Source organism: Danio aesculapii, chromosome 7, assembly GCF_903798145.1.
Source record: "Danio aesculapii chromosome 7, fDanAes4.1, whole genome shotgun sequence".
Taxonomy (NCBI): Eukaryota; Metazoa; Chordata; class Actinopteri; order Cypriniformes; family Danionidae; genus Danio; species Danio aesculapii.
In genome coordinates, this window is record NC_079441.1 from 15,753,739 (window position 1) to 15,776,581 (window position 22,843).

The 22,843-nt window shown below is 36.6% G+C and overlaps 1 protein-coding gene across 3 annotated transcripts in view; it reads left to right on the forward strand.

Annotated features, from left to right (window-relative positions):
• Positions 1–22,156, forward strand: part of rtn3 (reticulon 3) — a 37,402-nt gene extending 15,246 nt beyond the window's left edge. For 2 of the 3 annotated variants that reach the window (XM_056461110.1, XM_056461111.1), the window contains 6 exons: positions 13,319–13,526; positions 15,662–15,800; positions 15,928–15,997; positions 16,094–16,140; positions 20,083–20,141; positions 21,621–22,156. In XM_056461110.1, the coding sequence (XP_056317085.1) occupies positions 13,319–13,526; positions 15,662–15,800; positions 15,928–15,997; positions 16,094–16,140; positions 20,083–20,141; positions 21,621–21,669 (572 nt within the window). In that variant the 3' untranslated portion in view covers positions 21,670–22,156. Of the gene's footprint in view, positions 1–57; positions 2,695–13,318; positions 13,527–15,661; positions 15,801–15,927; positions 15,998–16,093; positions 16,141–20,082; positions 20,142–21,620 lie in introns of all 3 variants that reach the window. The other variant, XM_056461112.1, reaches the window with a different exon arrangement.
• Positions 22,157–22,843: the final 687 nt, after the last annotated feature.

Here is a 22,843-nt window from a genome sequence, read left to right on the forward strand (position 1 = left end):
TTTGATGTTTTTTTTCCAACCCTCCTTTTCCTCTTTCCTGCTGCATGATGGATGCAGACAAAAGAGTGGTATTGGGCTCTGACAAGCCTTCAGAAAATGTGGCCACCTCTCTTCGCTTTTCTTCTCAGTCAAGTTCCTTTTCTCCAGTTGTTTATGGAACTGAATCCTCAGGGTCATCTGGTGACAACATAGATCGTACCTTCAAAGAGAAACGGGAGCTTTTTGATTCACCTTTTGGCACTGAAAATCAAGAGTCCCCTGTAAAGACATCCCCAGTGTCTGAAAGAATCAAAGCATTGGAAGCATTAGCTGCAAAGCAAAACGATTTTGATAGACATGATGGAGGCTTTCCACATTTTAAAGAGCGTCATTATGAGAAGTCCCCTACAGAATCACATGGAACTTCCTCCCGTTTGTCCTTTCAGAAAAGGACTGCATCAAATGAGCAGGAATCTCCAGAATCACCCTTTGAAGTGCTTGGTGAAGCTAGGCGTGGAAGTGACTTTGAGGACACCGCTGATTGGATGAGAGCTCACTTGCCTCCCGCACCAGATTTCAACACTGAAGAACATGATCTTGATGAGGGAAATGAGTCCCCCATGGTGCAAGAGAGTCCATCTAAAGTAATGAAACCAAACAATATAGAAACTACAGAAATTCCAGAGTCTTTTGCAGGAGTTCCTGATCAGTTTATGGACAGTCCAATAAGAGTGGCAGATGACAACAATAAGTCAAAGCATGATGAGAACAAGCAAACAAAACAAGAGAGTGTTGAGGAAGATTCTGAATTTGACCTGAATTTCTTACCTACAGCCTATATGTGGGAGAAGCAAGAAAAAGCAGAAACAGACAATCAAGGCTATCAGGTATTCCCTGACAATAAAGAGCTTCCGTCCTCCCCTGCCCCTCCTGCAGATTTTGGATCTCCATCACCCACCATGTCCCAACAAATTGAGCCTAGTCCAACACAACATTCTAATATTTCAAAGGGAAGTTTGGAACCTGCTGAAATCCAAGAGGTAGACAGCTCTGGGGAGTCAGATGATACAGTGATTGAGGAAGCCATGAGCATCCCAACATTGGGAAACAATGACCTTGACCCCAAAACCCCCAAGGATGAGGAAACCATTCCAAACAATGAAAAACAATCAATTCAGGTACCTATTATTAATGTGATTGAAACTGAGGAGCAAGTTTTAAGTGATGATGAAGATCAGCAACTTGAGATGGAACAAGACATTGAAGATAATGAAGATTGTCAGATAGTGAAAGGAGAAGGCAGAGGGTCATCAGAGCAAGACCACTCAGAGGTAGAACAGGTGAAAACTGTAGAAACTGAAGAGCGTAAACCTGATGGTGAAATTTCCTCACAGAAAAGCAATACTGACACTGATGCTGATCACTCTCCTGGACACAAGGCTATTGAAGAGGATTATGAGAGTGGAATTTACCTCCAGTCTTCTCCGGACTCTGGAGGCGTGAATTCGGAGGACTCTCAAGAGCAATCATTTATGTCTCAGAATTTAGTGTCCTTTGAACCCCTTAAAGAGTCATTCCTTGATAAAGAGCTTGACAAGACCTCTGAAATACTGTTTGACCTTCCCCCTGATATTGGTTCCCCCTCAAATGAGCCCAGTGACGTAGAGACTTACCTTGATCACTATGCCAGTGAAGAGCTTGCTTTAAAAGACCAGTTGAATTCTTCTTGTTTTAAGGAGAATAAAGTCGAGAAAACGGAGCTTCCGAAGGCAGCCTGTCTTCCAGATAATAAAAACATCAGTACACTTGTTCACGAATCCTTTGAAAACATTACAGATGATTTCAATGAGACACTCAACGAGTTCAGGCTAGATTATGAATCTGTGCCTGAGCCCTTCCTTACTGACCCTTCATCTGATTATCCTGATGATATTGAGACTATTCTCCCTCAAAACAAAATGCCAAGTTTTGATTCTGAAGATCTGAAATCAGAAATCAAGACTTCTACCTTGCAGGAACAAAAGTTACCAGTCCAGTCTACTGACCAACTGCCCCCGGTTCAAGAAAACCCACCTGCACCATTTCCCTCTTTCCACAATGAGCAGTCTAGCAAAATCAGTGATGTTGTTACTGGCTCTGTGGCAAATGAGGATGCTGAGTTACCAGTAATAACCAAATCTGAACCTCAAGTTATGATCCCCAAAGACCTTTTAGTTAGACCGGATTCACCAGAGACAATGAGTGATACAGAGACACTTGAAGCAGAATGTTCTGTAACAGCAGCAACCGACAGCTTTGTGGAGTTCATGAGAGAGTGTCTAAAATCACGGCAGGATGAGGAACCTGAGGCCCTCAGTCCCGGACACAAAACTACAGATCAGAATACCAAATCAGCTGGCAACCAATCCTCCCCAACAATGATCATGGATTTGGAGCAAGAGCGCCTCACAATTTCTGCTTTGAAAGAGCTCGGGAGCAGCCAAGAAGAGGAAGATGAGAATATTATAACAACGAAGGCCGTTCCAAAGCTTGAAAAAGCTCCACTTCCTACACCTAATCCTGCGCCCTCAGTCACCTCATCTTCTCACACTCTTCCAAATGAGTATCAGCCTGATTCCTTACTTCCCAAAGAGGTAGAGGCAATCGACATTTGGGTAGCAGAGGCCTACCACCTTGCAGAGCATGTCTTGACAGCAATACTAACCCACCTTACAGGTAACATAAATTTTTTTTTTCTGGGCAAGCAGCCTGCTAACTCTGCACGCATAGTATGCCCAGACACCATACCTTACTTATCTCTTTCTTTTTATTTTTTAACTTTAATTTACTCAGTACTAACCTATAAGTATCCTTTTGAAAAAGTTGGCAACAACTAAACCTCTTCCAGTGATGGCTTTATAGTTACTAAATGTGCTTATTGTAATAGAATCTTTAATTGTGGTTTTAAGCATTTTAATATAAGCTAATATGCCTCATATTAATATTAAATATACCAAATTGTGAGTTTTTTAGAAAAACCTATCTCATTAAAATGATGGTACAATTTTAAAAAGGATGGGTATAAATATTCCTGCAGGGTGGCTGCATGCACAGCCCTTGAAGTCAGGTGACTAGTCATGTCTTGTCTCAGGTTTCGTCTTTCATGTTGCCTTGGAAGGCCATTGGGAATAAAGCCAGGGCGAATGTGTCATGTAAAAGTAGCAGCATTAGCACCATTTGGCAGTTGGTATGCTGTTATGTGTGTACTCATCTGGAGTGACAATAGAGAGTAAATTATTCAGAATGATAAAGTTCATTTTACAGACTAGGGAAAGAAATTGTTGTCCTGTCAAATAGACAGCTGTATTCGCAATAGTTTGATCTAAATTTTTTTTTTTTCATGCTTTAGATTTCTCTGATATATTGTCAGTAAGCAAAATAGATTCTAATAGACTCTGAAGCATTCAGTCATCTTTAACTTTTCACCTTTTGGTTTTGCTGACATAAAATGATATTTCCACAGTTAGTAGATATTTGTCACAGTTGGCCTAGTAAGACTCAACAGTTTCGCAAATATGCAGACAGAAAGTCCAATGGCTGATTCACTATCTGAAGTACGTGACATTTTTTGCATGCCTTGGTTTGCTTTTAATGATTGTCATGATATGTACCAACACTTAATCATATAAAATGAGGTTTCTATTAGGACAACATCATATTGAAGAAATTTTAATACCATTTAAAACCATTTCCTTTTATTAACTTAAAGAAATTGTAATTGGGCTACACATGCAAAGCAAGCTGAAAATGTTTCTCTCAAGATACTTTATTACACCTATTTGAGCCCTGTAATAAAGACTATTGCTAAGACATTACTTGAAGGAAAGTAATTGATCGTTTTATGATTTGCTAATAGCAGATCATTCATTTGACTTGTATTCCATATTTTTCGATATGGTATAAGTGTAGATACTTAATTTCAGCATTTAGTAAAAAGAAAACACTAGAAATTTCCTAGAAACTCTGTATTTTATTTAGTCATTTAGAGTTGTATCAGTTATAAAGAACTAGAAATGAATATACAATAATATTATCTTGTAGTATTAGGCATGTAATGATTCACCTGACTCACGATTCGATACGGTTTGTGATGCTAATCTCACGATTCACGATTTAGTCTTCTGTGTAAGTAAACGTCTTTTTGCAGTACTTGCACAGTTTGTGTTTGTTTGGCGAACATCACTGCTGTCATTTTAGTCTGCCGCTCCATCTCTTGCTCACCTGCACAGGTAAAGCAAGTTTGCACCTGTAAACACAGCGCCCCCTCTGTTCAAAACATGTATTGCGATTCATTCAAAATTTGTACCGATTTAAACAAGTTTTCAACGGACTCACAGTGAGTCTTTACATCCCTAATAAACAGGGCTTGACATTAACTTTCGCCAACCTGCCAAATGCGGGTAGATTTCAGCGGTGACCGGTGAGAGAGCCGCTCCCATTAGCCACTTTGTCTCGTTGAAAAAAGTTTTTAAATTTGGTTCACCGAGAAGCAGCCCAACTGACAAAATAACTGTTCGCACAAGCAAAAGAAAGCAGGTGAATAACCAATGAGAGGATGATCACGCATAATAAATGCTAATAAATATGTTGTATTGTTCTAAATAATTTTGTATTTAATTCATAATAGATTTAACCAAATTTCCAAACAAATTAATTAACATTAACACTTGCAATAAATAATGTTAACGAATTCAACCTTACTGTAAAATGTTACAGTTTTTCCACATAGACAGTAATTCATTTCTTGCGCCAGTTGCCAGATATAGTTTTAATAAGGTAAGTGGGTTATTTAACAGATCTGGAGCATATCCTTTGCCTCACTTTTCAGCATCTACTTGAGTTGTTTGCTAGGTTGAAATTGTTTGACTGATTGTAAACATGATATTTTAATTGTCAGTCACCTAAACACAGCTGACTGAAAGCGTCCAGTGGTGTGAAAGTTTGTTTTAATGGGTGTGACGGTTTCCACTTGGGTTGGTCAGATCGGAAGATAATAGCGTGCAAAAACTCTGGCATAGCTTTATCTAATCACCGTGGTCAATTATTAATATGCCCTCTATGTATATCCAACCACAAATAAATATCCATGCCGAGCTGCCTTGTAAAAATGTAGTACTTTAATTTCTCCTGAGACTTTCAACGGATAAGAAGCAAGTGCAAACATTTTAAGCACGCTGAATCAGACCATAGTGTATAAATATGGCCAATAGCCTTTAAATAACTGACCTCATTAGGTTTTCATTGCGTTAAAATTGGCTCATGTTCATTCCTGAGTGAAGTAAAACTAGTTTTTTTTTAAAAGCTGAAACCTTTGTACTTGGGTGGGATGGATGACTTCATGCATGACTCTTAAATGATTCAGACACACGTGGACTCTTTCACCGATTTGCACAATTGCATTGGATGGTGCATGTGCCTTTAAGAGAAGAGCCGTGCGAACTAAAAGAGGCCACTGCGGCTCAGCAGCCACTGGGACATGCTGTTGTATCTAGGTCCACTAACGCCAGCGAGGGAGGAAGGGAGGGAATGATAACGAATGACTGTTCTCAGCCTAGGCTGCCTCCCTGTGGGCACTAGCAAAGCATGGTGGGAGCAACTCAGACCCCTGCAGTGAGCGTGGAGGAAACCCCTCACATGCGCTGAGAGTGGACAAAAACAATGCTGCTCTCTCAGCCTCTGAATCATTGGCTATACACTATTGTGCTGTAGTTATGTCATGTTGACTGTTGTTGTAAACAGTTTTCTCTCTCTCTCTTTGGTTGCTTGGTGACAATTTCTTTTTTAGATTTATCTACCCGTTACTTCTGTTTATACAGCAAACATTGGATCAGACCCCATCTAGTAATTTTTTTAAGTATGTCTCTACTGATTTTATACATATCTGTGGGTGTTAATTTGAAGTTAATATTTGAGTCACTTTTGAGGACTGATTTTTATTTCTGTGAGAACATAACAATCTAAGTACGAGTATGAATATATAAAATTATAAATAAGTATAAATTATAAGTATGAATTTGTGTAAAATGTCACGTTTCTTCATGAGATCAGGCTGGAGAATCAGTAGGTACACTACGATTAAAACATGTTTTTTTTCCTCCAAGAAATTAATACTTTAGCTAGAATTTATTAAACTGACAGTTAAGACGTTTATGTGTCTTCACTTGGCTTAGGATAGGATTGCTTATGATTAAGAGCAAATTCCAGGATGTCCGCGTAGTCTTGATGTCCTAAATTTCAAGAACAAAAGTTTAGGCCTTAAAGTCTTACATTAACTGAAATATTATGATATAAATTTAAATGGGTCTTATTTTTAAAAGTTGTCAAAGTTAATATATTAAACTTTTTTTTTTTTTTATTGCAAAGAGATTTTATTTCACAACAGCTGTTGACGTTTTACAGCAAATTCTCTTAATTCAATTTCTTAATCAGGAAAAGAAAACTAAAACAATTACACAATTCCTCAGGATTATAACGGCAAAATATCCCTTTACATAATCTTCCATTTACACAAAAACTATTTCAATAAAGAAATGTGAGTGGACATAATATTTATAAATAAGCATGAAACCTAAGGTTTTATAAATTAGAAAAAAGTGTACACAACTAAAGTTTTCTTGTTTTGACACATTAAAATATGTAGTTATGAAATAATTACATTTAGTTTTGTGCAGTTTTGTTGGACCAACCGGACCATTACAAAAAATCCAGTTTCAGTTTCCTTTATTTTGGTCATTCTAAAAATCACAATAAATTGTGATGCAGAACGAAATTACATTGAATCAGACCCAACAAGAACATAAAAAAACATCTATAAACACTATAAAAATCTAAAACCTAAATAAGCTTTTATAATTTCATAAATAAATGTATTATATAAAATATAACCCAATTTTAAAAAAATCACAGAAGGGAATAAATTAACTTATCTATTGCAGAGTTTGCTATAATAGTTATAATATTAACATTTTGTGCTAATTTAACTATTTATTGATTTATTATTACATACTAGGTATTCAATGGTATTTAAGATGAGTTATAATTCAGAAGTCTTATAATGACAGGATAAAAACTATCACAAAATCACACTGATTTTCTCCTCGGGCTTCTGTAAAGCCAGTCTGATGGCTGATGAAGGCCAGGGTGGTATGGATCCCTTAAAATGCTATTTGCCTGCTGTACAGTCTCCAACTGCGGTGTTGTTAATATATACAATAAAATCCTTAGTGTTTAGCCCTGGAAAAGTCTAAAATCTTACTCATGATGATCTTAAAAGGGTCCTAAAGTCTTTAATTTGACTTGATGAAACCTGCAGAAACCCTGAAATTCAGAACTATTCAGATGTAAAGCGATTTTCATTGTTCCTCAATTTATTTTGTTTATTTATTAATAGTAAATGCATTATTAATAACCACACTGCAGTTCTTTATTACTTTTATCAAAAATGACCATAGATGAACAATACAAATACAGTATAAAAACCTGAAAATACCTTTTATTTAATAGAAATGTGCAAGTAAAAAAATTATATAGTGTAGTAATATTGTAATCAAATGAAATCAAAGTACTGAGCTTCATTCTTTTTTTCTTTTCTTTTCTTTTGTTCAACATTAATGATTCAGGCAGCAATAACCCAAACTCAAAAAAACATCTTTTCAAAGGACATTTTGATTTTTATTATTAAAGATTATAATAAATTGAAAAAGCTTAGTAATGAAAGCATGTTAGCAAATAAAAGCATTTTGTTTACAATAAAACAGTACTCATAAGATGTGTATTAGGCCTATTTAAAGTGTAAAGCAGGTGTTTTGGTGCATTGATGCAGAATCTTGTAGTATTGTGATCCATCGTGAAAATGTTTATTTCGTACATCATTTATGATCATTTTAACCTCTAAATAATTTATTTATTTTTCTATCTTTTAGTTGTAATGTTGTTACATACTCCATATTGTCTAGTGGTCTTAACTCTTGGCTGTAACCTGTAATTACAGTCATACTGAAATACATTTTACATACTGTATCAAACAGATATTCAGTATTTTTATCCGCAAAATTGTAATATTTAATGGTCAGCGGCACATTTCAGGGTTTTTAACATGCACTTAAAGTGGAGCAGTACCTGACCATGTATTGCTTGAAGAGAATGCATGAATGCATTTACAGTCTCTTGGAGTGCGAGAGCCATATCTGTGCTTGAGATGATGTATGTAAGCTGACAGACCAAACATAGTAACAGTGGAGGATGTGGTTGTGTTTTCAACCAGTCAGCGCTTGCACGTGTGCGCTCCTTGTGTTTCAGGACCAGTCCCCACACATGGCCAAGAATGGATTCCTGCTCTAGGAAGAAAGTGTTTTGAAAACACTGAGTCTTTGCCAGGAAAAAAAATAAAATATATATATATATATATATATATATATATATATATATATATATATATATATATATATATATATATATATATATATATATATATATATATATATATATATATATATACGGGTGTACCAACCGGATCATGTAGGGGTGCAAATTGTGCATCCTCATGCATTTTTTTTCCACAACTGGCCATCTATGCATCCACAATTTCCCGAGAAAAGGAAACCCAAAGAGCCGAACCCCCTAAAGGCTTTGCTCAGTGTGGAAAATGCCTTTTATGTAAGGCTTCTTTAAAAGGTTCCTTTCACGCCGCATCACCAGCCTCTCGAAAAACTGCATTACGTAACCGCAGCTGTATGGAAAATATGAGCTCTCCATTATTTATGACACAACTAAAGGTTTTACAGCTCCAGTACAAAAGGAGAACTTATTAAAATATCCTGCTACTGCCAGCTGAACGTTCTGGATTTAAAGCCCCCCTGAAATTTGTTGGTATCAATATGTTATCTGTTAGTTGGTGCGCTCCAAAGCAGTGAAGACATATGCATTTTAAAGATATATGCATTCACAACATACAACATAATCGCATCCATTTATATAATAAATGGATGTACACTGAACTGCTCCATGTTTATTAGTTATAATTAGGCCCACACGGAATCTGCACGCTCAAAAATCCGCAGGTTTCTGCAGGTTTTTAGCCCATCATTGAGTCTATTTATTTACTTGTGTAAATGTGTGTAAATTTATATTTATTCAGTTTTTAAATTAGTTTCAGTAATTTTATTGACTAATATGAAAATGTTCATATGATTTATTTACTATACAGTTTGTAAAGTCATATTTTCTGTCTTTTAGTAGATATATTATATGAGAGACTTGCTTTGTTTACCAAATCAGTGGATCTAAATGTATTTAGATTGTAAACATTAAATAAAAGTTTAAAATATATAATTTTTTAATTTTATATATTACGATTTAGCTGTGATACTCCCAAAAGCATTCCGCTTAAATCCGCAGATTTTTTACAAATTTCTCAGCAGAAATAGCAAAAAATGTCCGCAGATTTTGTCTGGCCCTAGTCATAACTTGGCCTGTCGTGATAGTAAATATAATGACTTGAGTAATGCATAGATGTGACCTCTATTGGTTGATACCTGGTACTTTTTTAGTTCCACTGTGGCTGAAGTATTAAGCTGTACCTTTACAAAATCCTACATGTAAACACTGCAGATGCTGATTGGCTGTTAAGAATCATGACACTTGGCACTGAGTTTGCTACGATAAACACCTTGTAAACATTAAAGGGGACCTATTATACCCCCTTGTACGAGATGTAAAATAAATATCTGATGTCCCTAGAGTGTGTTTGTGAAGTTTCAGCTCAAAATACCCCATAAGTAATGTTTAATAACTCCTTTAATCTGCCTCTTTTAGATTTTGATACAAATTGTGCCTTTTTGGTGACTGTCGCTTTAAATTCAAATGGTGCTCTCAGCTCCGTTCACATTGTTTTTTTTGCATAATAGGTCCCCTTTAAATTCAGCTACAATCACTGTAGGATTATTTTAATCGCACTCAACATGGCTGTATTGTGATTGAGTAGACAAGGTGCAGATGTTCCTCTCATTGTGACGCGAGTATTTATAACCTGTCCATGTGGGGTGAAGTTGGTGTGAGAGGCAGGAAGACTTGAGGCACTTTAAGGGATAGTTCAATCAAAAATAAAAATATACTCCCCATTTACTCACCCTTGTGTGGTTTCAAACCTTTGAGATTCTTTTTTTTTCCCTTAAGTTAAACACAATAAAATGACTTGTGTTTAACAGAAGAAAGTCATATGTTTTAAATGAGTGAAGAATGAGTAAATGATGACAGAAATCATTTTGGGTTAACGATCACTTCTAGTAACAGTCCCACGTATTTTTATTGCCATCAGCTAGCTCTCTGCAATTCTTGCATGGTCGCCCACTGAAGCTAAACAGGGCTGCACACGTTCAGTACCTGGATGGGAGACCACATGGGAATGCTAGGTTGCTGCTAGAAGAGGTGTTAGTGAGACCAGCAGGGGGCGCTCAACTTGTGGTCTTTGTGGGTCTTACAGCTCCAGTATATTGACAGGGACTCTATACTGCTCAGTGAGCACCGTCTTTCGATTAAGACGTTAAATCGAGATCCTGACTCTTTGTGGTCGTTAAATATCCCAGGATGTCCTTTGTAAAAAAGAGTAGGGGTTTAACCCCGACATCCTGGACAAATTTGCCCACTGGCCTCTGTCCATCATGGCCTCCTAACCATCCCCATAACACAATTGGCGTAATCACTCTGTCTCCTCTCCACCAATCAGCTGGTGTGTGGTGTGCAGTCTGGTGCAATATGGCTGCCGTCACGTCATCCAGGTGGATGCTGCACACTGGTTGTGGATGAGGAGATTAACCCATTGTGTAAAGCGCTTTGAGTGTTTAGAAAAGCGCTATATAAATGTGAGAAATTATCATTAAGGGCTTATAGTTGTGTACTACAACATTTAAAACATTTCAAAATACTCAACCATACCAAGCCTAAAAGGGTACACAATCTCAAATAACGTTAAAAGCCATTTTACAATGTTTTACAACGTTCTACATTACCAGCATTAAAGTTTATATTGGAACATTATATAATCAGTGGCATAAAATGGTCTTAAAATTACCATATTATCACTTACCGCAATAATTTCTGTGACAATATATTACACAACAAAAATTAGTCATAACAGTGACAGAAAGAGCACAGAAAATACATTTAAAAATAATCAGTCATGCGCAAATACTGTTTTGGATATGGTGAATGCGGCTAGGTGCAGTATGGGTTAAATGATTCGGACAGTGTAAATATGCTTTCTGTTGGTATAAACAAAGTATGGTTTTGCATTAATGTCACACAAACTGTCGCAGTGCACAAACAGCCTTCTCTCTCTGGTCCAGAGAGACAGTAGCACAGAGTGGATTACTTGCATGACTCAGCATAGACCACAAAACATTTTAGAAGCTTTTAATAACGCCAAATACTGTATTATAAAGTGGAGAAATGGTTAGACTCAGCATTGCTACAATAGACTGTGGCTGTCAGATGCTCTTTAACTCGGGGGTTTTCAACCTGTGGGAGAATTTGAGGCATGTACTCAAGTAAATTATGATGATGATTTTTATGCGTTCACTAGAGTGAATCTGATTAACGTTAGTTCCACAGCTAACTATCAGGCACATGTAGAGTTTGTGTTCGAGTAAAACATATACAGATAAAATGGACCAGGAGCTTTTTAAAATGAATAGCGGTGAATGAAAGTCAAAATGGTGAGCCGTCTGACTAAAAAGTGCCCCCCTAAATCAAATCAGCAGGACGCCCTTCTGGATCTTTCACTTACTTCGAAGACACTACTGACTATGTTTAGATATACATCAGTAATCTAGTTATTTGCCTTAATCTGAATAAGACCATGTAATTTACATGAAGTTCTTTGTAAATGTTGCATCACCAGGCTATCCATGTTTCATGTAGTTTTGGTTGTTTCACCTTTAATTTTCCCACTTTAACTGCAGTTCGGCAGTTTCACTTTCAATCATGAACATTTCATTCATGCCCCCGTGACAAACTGGGGTATTGGACGCAAGTATGGATTAAGGACTGGTGGACGAGTGTTGTTTTAATGTAATTTAATACCGCAAGTCGAATGGCAAGAATAAAACTTCAGAATTTTGCGACGTGTGTGTCTCTGCAGTCCTTTACTGATAGCCGTGCATGTGGATCTTGTCACAAAATATGGCGAAAAAAAGTAGTAATAGTTTGATTGCAGCGTTTACTTCAATAATGCCACTAATATATGCATACTCCACGTCTTAATGCCATTTCTGTTTACTTCAGTTATTACTTTTTAGTCGGATTAAGGCCATCACAAATCGCTGTTTACATGGTGGACTCTTAATCAGAGTATTGTCTTAATTGTATTAAAATCTTCTAAAGTATTGGGGTCCATGTATACGTACTCAACGCGAGTGAAATTTGACAAGCTTGGGGGAGCTTGTATCCTAAAAAGTTGAAAACCCCTGCTTTGACTCAACAGCTCAAGCTTTAAACTACACGCTATATAGAGCTTGGGAATCTACATTGCGGTGAGCCAAGATTGTGGACAAACGCAGGAGCGCACAATGTAAACCAATGGAAATCATAACAGAAAAAAACGACAGTTTTATAATAATATCTTTTTAAAAACGCATCATAAACACTCAAAATAAAATGGACTAGTGTATATACCTTTATAAACGCTCTTTGTGTGTCTGAGAAGCTGAAAATATACATTTCATAACATTCTGTGTCCATCGGTGAAGTATAACTCGAGAAACAGAGCATAAATGCAGAGGGGGCTGATGGATGGATGGATGGATGGATCAAATAAATGTACAAGTTTATGCATAACTGACAGGGTAGCAATGAGCTGCCACAAGAAGGGTAGGCGGATGGATTTATGTGGATTGATTGATGGATTAATTGATCAAAAAAATGTACAAGTTTATCCGTAACTGACAGGGAAGCAATGAGCTGCCACAAGAAAACGGTTCCAGACATGATTTTCAGATTACAGTTTATTGCTGACGAGTGTATATGTGATGCAATAAATTAATAGAGATCAATGGGAATCAGGCTCCCTTGTCCTAAGTACCCAGAAAGCATTATGTGGTTACGACGCGTTCCCATTCATTATTGGCAGTTTTTTTTAAGGGGAGGAGCTACTCAATGTATCGGTTTAATTGCACATTCCAAGAAATTTCAGAAGACCTTTGTAGTATTTGTACTCATTCAATGGTTTTGTCAGGTGTTATTTGCTGCAATGTTCATCTCAACACAAACACACACACGTGTTTCACATGCTCTCTCTGTCATGCAGTGAATGACCTGGTGCACTGGCGGGACCCTAAGAAGTCAGGTGTGGTGTTTGGCGTGTCGCTGCTGTTGCTGCTTTCTCTGGCAGCGTTTAGCGTGATCAGCGTGGTCTCCTACCTGCTCTTGTCCCTGCTCTGCGTCACCATTTCTTTCCGTATCTACAAGTCTGTCATCCAGGCGGTCCAGAAGTCCAATGAAGGACACCCCTTCAAGTAAGAGTCTTCCTCTTTAGACCTGTCTGTGTGTGTGTGTGTGTGTGCGTGTGCGTGCGCTGGTCAAAGACTCACTGTAAGTTTTCTTAAAGCACTTTTCTTAGCCTGTTTGGAGCCAAAGAATCGTTATTTTAAATAAAGTGCTAAAGTTGTTAAATCCATTTTGTGTCTGACAAGCAACTTCTCTATTGAAGAAGTTTTCTATTGAAGAATAGAGATTGCTTCTTTGCAATAGAGTTGCTTCTTCAAAGGTTGCTCTATTGATGAAGCAACTTCTCTTGTGAAGTTTGTGTGTTATAATGTTTTTACAATATTATTACTGCATTTACCTAATTTTATTAATTAAATAAATGAAATTCTTCGATATTTAAATTACACACGAACAACACCAAATATAAAAAAAGTGTGTGTGAAAATCGAAGGGTTCAGATGCTAAACCCTCTAAATCAATCAGACCTCTTTTTTTGTAAATGAGCATTTTCTATCAGGCTCCTCTAATCAGGTTTAGAAGTTTCATTTTATATGTAATGAGAAGGTTATTAGCTAGTAAATAAAATATCTTTTTTTCAAAAATGTCACTTTAGACAATTCTTTGGTTTTTAACAAGGTAGATTTTCTTTTGTGACAAATCGGCTAAATCCACTTGTGCTTTTTTTGCAAAAACCTCTAAATCCACCTATTGGGACAAGACATGTAATTACTTAACTAAGGATGCAAATAATTTTACTAAACATTGAACACATTACACAAACCACCTAAAACGCATAAATCTGTCAAGTAAGTGGCGGTTCATTCCGCTGTGGTGACCCCTGTTAAACCATGGACAAAGCAGAAGGAAAACGAATGAATGAAATCTGTCAATTAAGTGCATTAATCAATAACAACAAACTGACATTAATTAAATCTTAACAATCTTGTCATTTTTGATATTTGGGATTTAGATGTAAAATGTAAACCATTGCAAACATTGTAAGCTAAGCTTGCTGGATTCAAATAATGTAGTGTAAAAACGTCAATATCTGTGCATTGTCCATTAATATAAAAGCTTATCAGACGAATGTGTATTATGAATATAAATAATGTTGAGTTTTATACATTATATTTATCTCTTAAAAAATAGCTTAAATTAGCAAATAAAACACAAGGTCTGCTGGGCAACAAGGGGATGTCTTTCAGACACTTTTAGAAAGCTGTCATTCATTCATTCTCGCCGTACTCAAGGTCTTGGTCTCTTTTTCGTCTTGTTTATCCTCGTAGCATCCATGCAGGATAAAAAAACAGTATCTTAACTTCGTCTTTCTTAAAACAGTGTTGCCGTTTATTGTATAGTAAATCGGATTATTCGAAGTAGTGCTGCTGCGCAAAAGCACGTTATGAATGCATGCTACACTTCCGACTGTACATTTGTGTTTTCTTTTTTTTATAATGCACAGTTTTGAGGTAAGAGACGTTTTCATTTGCCATTCTGTGACAGTCGGACAGGCTCATGAAACTCCGTCTTTTAAAATCTAAATCGGAAGTGGAATAAAACACCCTCCTCATAAAAGCTGGCGTATCAGCGCGCTGCTACATTGTAAACATATGATTCGATTCGCACCTTCTGATTGGTTCTTGGGATATAGCGGCTTTTGCTGTCAAAGGGAAGTGGCGTTTACAGGCTTTTGCCAACAAGCTAACTATTATTTCTGAATGGGCTGACACTGCGATTCAGATGATTGGAAGCAAAAATATTTGTTAAACGTATAGTACGTGCCTAAAGCATTCACTCAATGTCATTCTCATTTTTGGAAGATGTTCCTTCAAATGTTGTTTGTGTAGAAAAAAACAAGCAAATACATGCCACAAAACTATTCAGGCCTCATGTATAATGCATTACATTAAAGAATAAATGGATACCTATACAAAATGTAATATATATGAATATGGTTGTGCTTGATCTGCATTTATCCATGTACTTGAAGGCCAAATACTAAACTGAAATAAATGATTGTTTTATCTAAGCATCTGTCTGGTGTGCAGTGTTCTGTTATGTGTTAGTAATGGTAGATGTTGAGTACAGTGGCGTTCAGAGGTGTGTGGATGTGTGTGAATGCAGTGTCAGGGCTAATTGTCTTTGACCCGTGTTCCTGTAACAGGGCTCTGATGGATAAAGATGTCACCGTCCCACCCGAGACTTTCCGCAAGCACGTGGATGGGTGTCTGAGCCACGTCAACCGCGCGCTCAAGCAGATGAGCCGCCTCTTCCTGGTCGAGGATCTGGTGGATTCCCTTAAGGTCAGATTTATTGGGAGAATTCTGAGGATTTATGTTACTCCAAACTTCTGTTATATTACTGTATAGGTTTTTGTGTGCAAAGAAGAGGATTTCTGTTCATTTGACCTGCGTTTTCATCTACTTTCAGCTGGCGGTGGTTATGTGGCTGCTGACGTATGTTGGTGCCGTTTTTAATGGCATCACCATCCTCATCCTCGGTAGGTTGTCAGGTTTGGGTTATTAAGATTGCACTTCAGAATAATAAAAAAGGATAATTGTTGCCTCACACTGGGTGTTTCCTTTTTGTTTTTCAGCCGACATCCTGCTCTTCAGTGTACCGCCCATCTATGAGAAAAACAAGGTCAGATATATGTTTGTGTTTCTGAAACTCTGCACCATATTTTGTTGGGGGTGGGGGGGATGATTGTGCGAAATAAGGGATTGAAAATTAAATAAATGACAACATCTTTATTAAGAAATAAATAAATAACAACAACTTATAATTATTGAAAATAAAAATAGAAATAATTCAGGATGAGGTTTGGGTTCAGTCATGTCAAGTTGAGCTTTTTTGTCATTCCTCTACATGTGGACATTAAAGTAGAATGAAATGCTGTGTCTCACGGGACCACGGTGCTACATAAATAATCATCATCATAAATATAAGCACAACACTGGAAGAGTCATTTTAAACCCATACATAGCTAACATACCAGAGCGGTAATCTAATTATATATTTACTATACATGTGCTGTAAATATGAACTATTTATATACATGGATTATACATATACTGTAAATATGTCAGTAGAAATAAGACAACAACTACTACAGGGTGCCCACGGGGGTCTTAAAATGACTTAAAGTCTCTGAAATAGTGTTGTAGGTCTTAAATCATTTTAAACGGGTCTTAATTTTCCTTTGTCCATGTAAAGCTACTCAATCAGTACAATCAACAATCCATATAAAAAAGAAAACATTTAACAAAAGTAAAAGACAATTTACCTCCATCAATTTGGTTTAATTCTCTTTCTTGCAATAACATTTGTTTACAAGTATGTGTTTGGATAATGTGTTTGAATTTTAATGGGGAAAGTAAAAATGTTTTCTACTGGCCATTAGAAAACACCCTTAGCGTTTTTATTTATTTTTTGTTCGTTTTTTTTCCCCTGTAAGTGTAAAATTTCATTCATAATGGTCTAAAAAAAAGTCTTAGTCTTACATTTGTCTTGGTAAAAACTGCAGAAACTCTGTACTGGTGTTGGTGATAATACTTTAAAGCTGAATTTTCAGCATCATTGATTCAGTCTTCAGTCTTCGTATTATTATTGTTATTATTATTATTAATATTTTTACTATTAATATTATTATTATTATTACTATTATTATTATTATTAGCAGTATTACAACTATGTAGTAGTCGTCATAGTCATCATAGTAATAGTCATAGTATTCATCATAGTCGTAGTAGTAGTCGCGATAGTTGTAGTCATCATAGTTGTCATAGTAGTTGTCATGGTTGTCGTAGTCCTAGTCGTCATAGTCCTAGTGGTCATAGTAGTAGTCGTCATAGTAATAGTTGTCATAGTCATCATAGTAATAGTCGTAGTAGTCATCATAGTAGTAGTCATAGTCGTCATAGTTGTCGTAGTCGTCATAGTTGTTGTAGTAGTAGTCGTCATAGTAGTTGTCATAGTATTAGTCGTCATAGTAGTTGTCATAGTCATCATAGTAATAGTCGTAGTAGTCATAGTTGTCGTAGTCATCATAGTTGTCGTAGTAGTAGTCATCATAGTAGTTGCCATAGTCATCATAGTTGTCATTGTAGTTGTCGTAGTCGTCATAGTAGTTGTCATTGTAGTCGTCATAGTCCTAGTTGTCGTAGTAGTTGTCATAGTCGTAGTTATCGTAGTCATTGTAGTAGTCGTCATAGTATTACCTGTCAGTAGTCATAGTATTAATTATCAGTCATCGTAGTAGTTGTTGTTGTAGTAGTCATAGTTGTCATCGTAGTAGTTATCGTAGTCATAGTTGTCGTAGTCGTCATAGTAGTTGTCGTAGTCGTCATAGTAGTTATCGTAGTCATTGTAGTAGTCATCATAGTATTAGTTGTCAGTCGTCGTAATAGTAATTGTCGTCATAGTAGTAGTTGTCATAGTAGTAGTTGTGATAGTCGTCAAAGTAGTAGTTGTCATAGTCGTAGTCGTCATAATAGTAGTCGTCATTTGACGTACAGAAGTACATTTGACTTTATTTTTATCCACCATAGTAAGATTGATATGCTTGGTATTTAAGAAAGACAAGTATATTTGTAGCCAAAGCTACGTTAAGCATTATAACAATACTTAAAAACATCTATAACATTGCTGCAGAAAAAGACTTGTTTTTCATGTTATTCATGGTCTGCTTAATGCTAATTGTTAATCCTAATCATTTGCCTTTTAATATCCAATGCTCGAACTGTGAGGAGAAAAATGCCAACTCACTGTGTACAGTTTTGAAAAACACTTGACTGATTGTTTACAGTTTAAAGGAAATTACTCCCATAATTGAAGCAAATCATCATTGAGCGTAAAACAAAGCTGGATAATAGACAACACACGATGTTTGAGCGCATTGGGCCCACTCAAACTGAACCGTGATCAGTGTGTATGATTATTACACCAGAGGGTTCTTATGTAAGCCCATGCTGAAGACTTGTCATAATCTTTTCTTGAAGCTTTTGTTAAGTTTTAAAGTCTTATGTAACGGCGATTGTTAATGAGTGCCTGGTGCAGCTTTTTTTTCTCGAGTGAAATCTCGCACTAATGAAGATCATGTAGGGCTGTAATGATGCATTCACGATAGTGACACAAATCTCTGAACTGCCGCTTTAATTTCAGCAGAGCTCTGAGCTGACCTCAAAACTGCAATAGCCCAGTTCTAATATCCTCACACCAGGGGTGATGTAGTTAGTTAACTTAAAATTAAACCACAACACTGGAAAAACAAGCTGTTATTTTGTTTTTTTAAATAAGTCAGATAAAATGTATAAAACGACAAATTTAACATATTTTAGTAGCCAAGGATATGCCAAATAAGTATATAAAATAAAATAAAAAACCTGTTAAATAAAATAAAAGGTACAATCGCTAAATAAATAAATATTATGGATGGGTGGATGGATGGATAGATATAGATTGACGTATAGATAGATATATAGATTTAATATAATAATAATAATAATAATAATAATAATAATAATAATAATAATAAAAATATATATTATAACAAAATAAAAAGGTACAATATCTAAAGCAATAAATATTAATAACAATAAAAAGTAATGTAATGTATGATGTCATAAAAATATATAGAGATATAGATAGAGGGATGGATGGATAGATATAGATGGATGGATAAATATAAATAGATGGATATGGATGGATGGATGGATGGATATAGAGAGAGAGAGAGAGAGAGAGAGAGAGAGAGAGAGAGAGAGAGAGAGAGAGAGAGAGAGAGAGAGAGAGAGAGAGAGAGAGAGAGATCTAATTATTGTGCTGTGGGTCTTAAATCATTTTTAACAGGTCTTAATTTTGCTTCATCCAAGTAAAGCTACTCAATCGGCATTGCAGTAAAACCTTATTTTTTTATATTTAAGTTTATTGCAAAGAGAAAAATCACAACAGCTGTTAGACATCTTAACAGCAAATTCCCTAATCAGGGAAAGAAAACAAAAAATAATTACTTATGATAATACCAGGTCATTAGAAAAACATCCTTAGTGTTTAATTCTGTTTAAGTCAAAAATTTCGATCTTAATTGTCTTAAAAGGGTCTTAAAAAGTCTTAAATTTGACTTGATGAAACCTGCAGAAACTCTGGTATATCAGTACGTGAGCCTGAACCACAAAACCAGTCAGAAGAGTAATATATTTATTATATGACCTTTATACATTAATTGAAAGCTTTGTTAGGATGGGACAATATTTGGCCGAGGTACAACCATTAAAAACTGCTTATAGTAGACTATGCATTTAAACAAATTAAGCTCTTATCAAAGCACATTACTAGTCATAAATGAAGCTTTGATATATTTACAGGTGGAACTTTACAAAACCTCTTCATGCAACATGATCTTTATTGTCAAAATAAAAATCGAGCAGTTTGACCCATACAAGGGGTTTGTCTATCGATCAAGGGTAACCCATTAATATTCGGCATAAAGGGGTTATTTATTTGATCCCAAATATCACAGTTTGAGTTTTTACACTAATTAATAACCTTCTGCTCTTCCACTAATTCATTTCTGCTCTTCCACAGACCCAGATTGACCATTACATAGACATCGCACGCACTCAATTCAACACTACAATCGCCAAGTAAGTCTGCTCACTTTCTCTGTGCACTGTTGCCAACTCATTTTCAGAGGAAGTTGCTAAAGTTGAAACAATTTGTTGCTAAATGAAGCTGTGAGGTCATTGAGTTGCAATTACATAAATGCCGTCATGCCGCAAAGTTAAATCTTTATGTAATGATCATCAGTTGCAGTGCAAAAAAGCTTAATTTGTGGTTATACACTCACTGGCCACTTTATTAGGTACACCTTACTAGTACTGGGTTGGACCTTCTTTTGCCTTCAGAACTGCCTTAATCCTTTGTGGCATCGATTCAACAAGGTATTGGAAATATTCCTCAGATTTTGGTTCATATTGACATGACACACAGTTGCTGGCGATTTGTCGGCTGCACATCCATGATGCGAATCACCCATTCCATCACATCCCAAAGGTGCTCTATTGGATTGAGATCTGCTGACTGTGGAGGCCATTTGAGTACAGTGAACTCATTGTCATGTTCAAGAAACCAGTCTGAAATGATTCGCGCTTTAAGACATGGTACGTTCTCCTGCTGGAAGTAGCCATCAGAAGACATAGACATGGTCAGCAATAATACCCAGGTAGGCTTTGGTATGACACCATGCTCAATTGGTACTAATGGGTCCAAAGTGTGTCAAGAAAATATCCCCACACCATTACAACACCACCACCAGCCTGAATTGTTTATACAAGGCAGGATGGATCGATGCTTTCATGTTGTTGATGCCAAATTCTGACCCTACTATCAGAATGTTGAAGCAGAAATCAAGACTCATCAGACCATGCGACATTTCTTCACCAATCTTCTATTGTCCAATTTTGGTCAGCCTGTGCAAATTGTAGCCTCAGTTTTCTGTTCTTAGCTGACAGGAGTGGCACCCGGTGTGGTCTTCTGCTGCTGTAGCCCATCCGCCTCAAGGTTTGACATGTTGTGTGTTCAGAGATGCTCTTCTGCATACTTCTGTTGTAACGAGTGGTTGAGTTACTGTTGCCTTTCTATCAGCTCCAACCAGTCTGGCCATTCTTGGCTGATTGGAAATTTGCGTTAACGAGCAGTTGGACAGGTGTACCTTATAAAGTGGCTGGTGAATGTATATTGTGATTGTGTGAGTGACTGACCAAAAAATGTCATTATAATGGAAGTCAATGGGGCAAAAACAGCCACTAACATAATGAAAAGATAGTACATTTAAACAATACACAAGAGTTAAGATGGTGGTTCTTGGCTAGTTTGCTGTTCAGTGATTCTTTTTCATTTACAATGTATCTTTTAAAAGTTGCTAGAAGTAGCCAAATTAATGTTAAAATGGCTAAATATTGCTAGTCTACTATGAAAAGTTGCTAAATCCAGCATCAAAATTGCTAAGTTGGTAACACTGTTTCTGTGTGCTGTTTACCTAAAAGGACTCTTCATAATGGCTGCCAATTAGTGAAACCTTGATCCACGTCCTAATAATCATCTGTCGTTTTCTTCTCCCTCAGGCTACAAGAGAAGCTCCCCGGAGCCATGAAGCGCTGTAAAGCAGAATGATCCTCAAGTCCCTCAATACCATGTTTACCATCCTTCAAAACGTTAGCCGCCTCCCTTAACTCCAAGCCCCACCCTCATTAAACTAAACCCCGCCCCCTCCCTCCCCTCCCCTTTCAACCTCACACCTTAAAACAACCATCTGCACTGAACCAGCTAGTATGTAAAATCTACAACAGCTTCTTGATATTCAATGTTAACTCTGCAGCTTATTAATAATGAGCATTAGGAAAAAGAAGCTCGGGGCTCCAGAAGCTGGTGTTTTGTTTTTGTTTTTTTTCGACACAGGAAGTGATGTAATGCTACTGGACGCCCACTTGTGATGGCCAGTGTGTATGGAAGGGCTTGTGAACTAGACTGAAGCTGGTTTTTGGGTGGTGCAGGAGACGTGAATAAAGACAGGTGTTTGACCACGACGCAAATGTCTGTACTTTTTAAGAAGAAAAGTTTTCACTAAGGAATAATAAATAAATATAAACAATTATTTTCACCTTCTATTTGTTATTTGACCAGAAAATGTGTACGTATTTATCTGAAATGCACTGGAAATTACGATGGATGGAGACGCTGCCAGCGGTGATTTAAATTCGGTCTAGTTCACTGTCCTCCCTGTTATCGGCGCCATTTTTCATTTCGTGTATGTATATATAGTTCGATTACAACAGGCTCTTTGCTGTGAAGTAGTTAGTGTCGCTTTTTATATTTAAAAACACACACACGAATATACAGCTCTTCTGTTCGTCTGTCGCACCTCTATCTCTTGCACTCACATGTAAATGTTCTTGTTATTACTCTTCAAATAATAGTTCATATATCTGGAATTAGGATGGCTGCTTTAAGTCCCGTTTGACATCGGCTTCGTAACGATAAATATTAATAATAACCGTAAGATTGAGTTTTATGTATATGATCGTCAGAGCATCAGAATATAAGAGAGGATCTTCTGCCCCCATGACTCGTTCATTATTATTTTACTTGTTGTTTAACAGGGCTAGTGCGCATTATTCATGTTTTTTAGAAAGGTAAAATCGTATTTTGGGGCATCTTGGGCACTGAAGAAGGTTAAATCTTTAATGTTTTTGTTCATTATTTAAAGGGATAGTTTAGTCAGAATGAAATGTACTTGTTGGTTTGTGGAACACGAATGAAGATATTTCGAAGAATGCTGGTGTTTTTT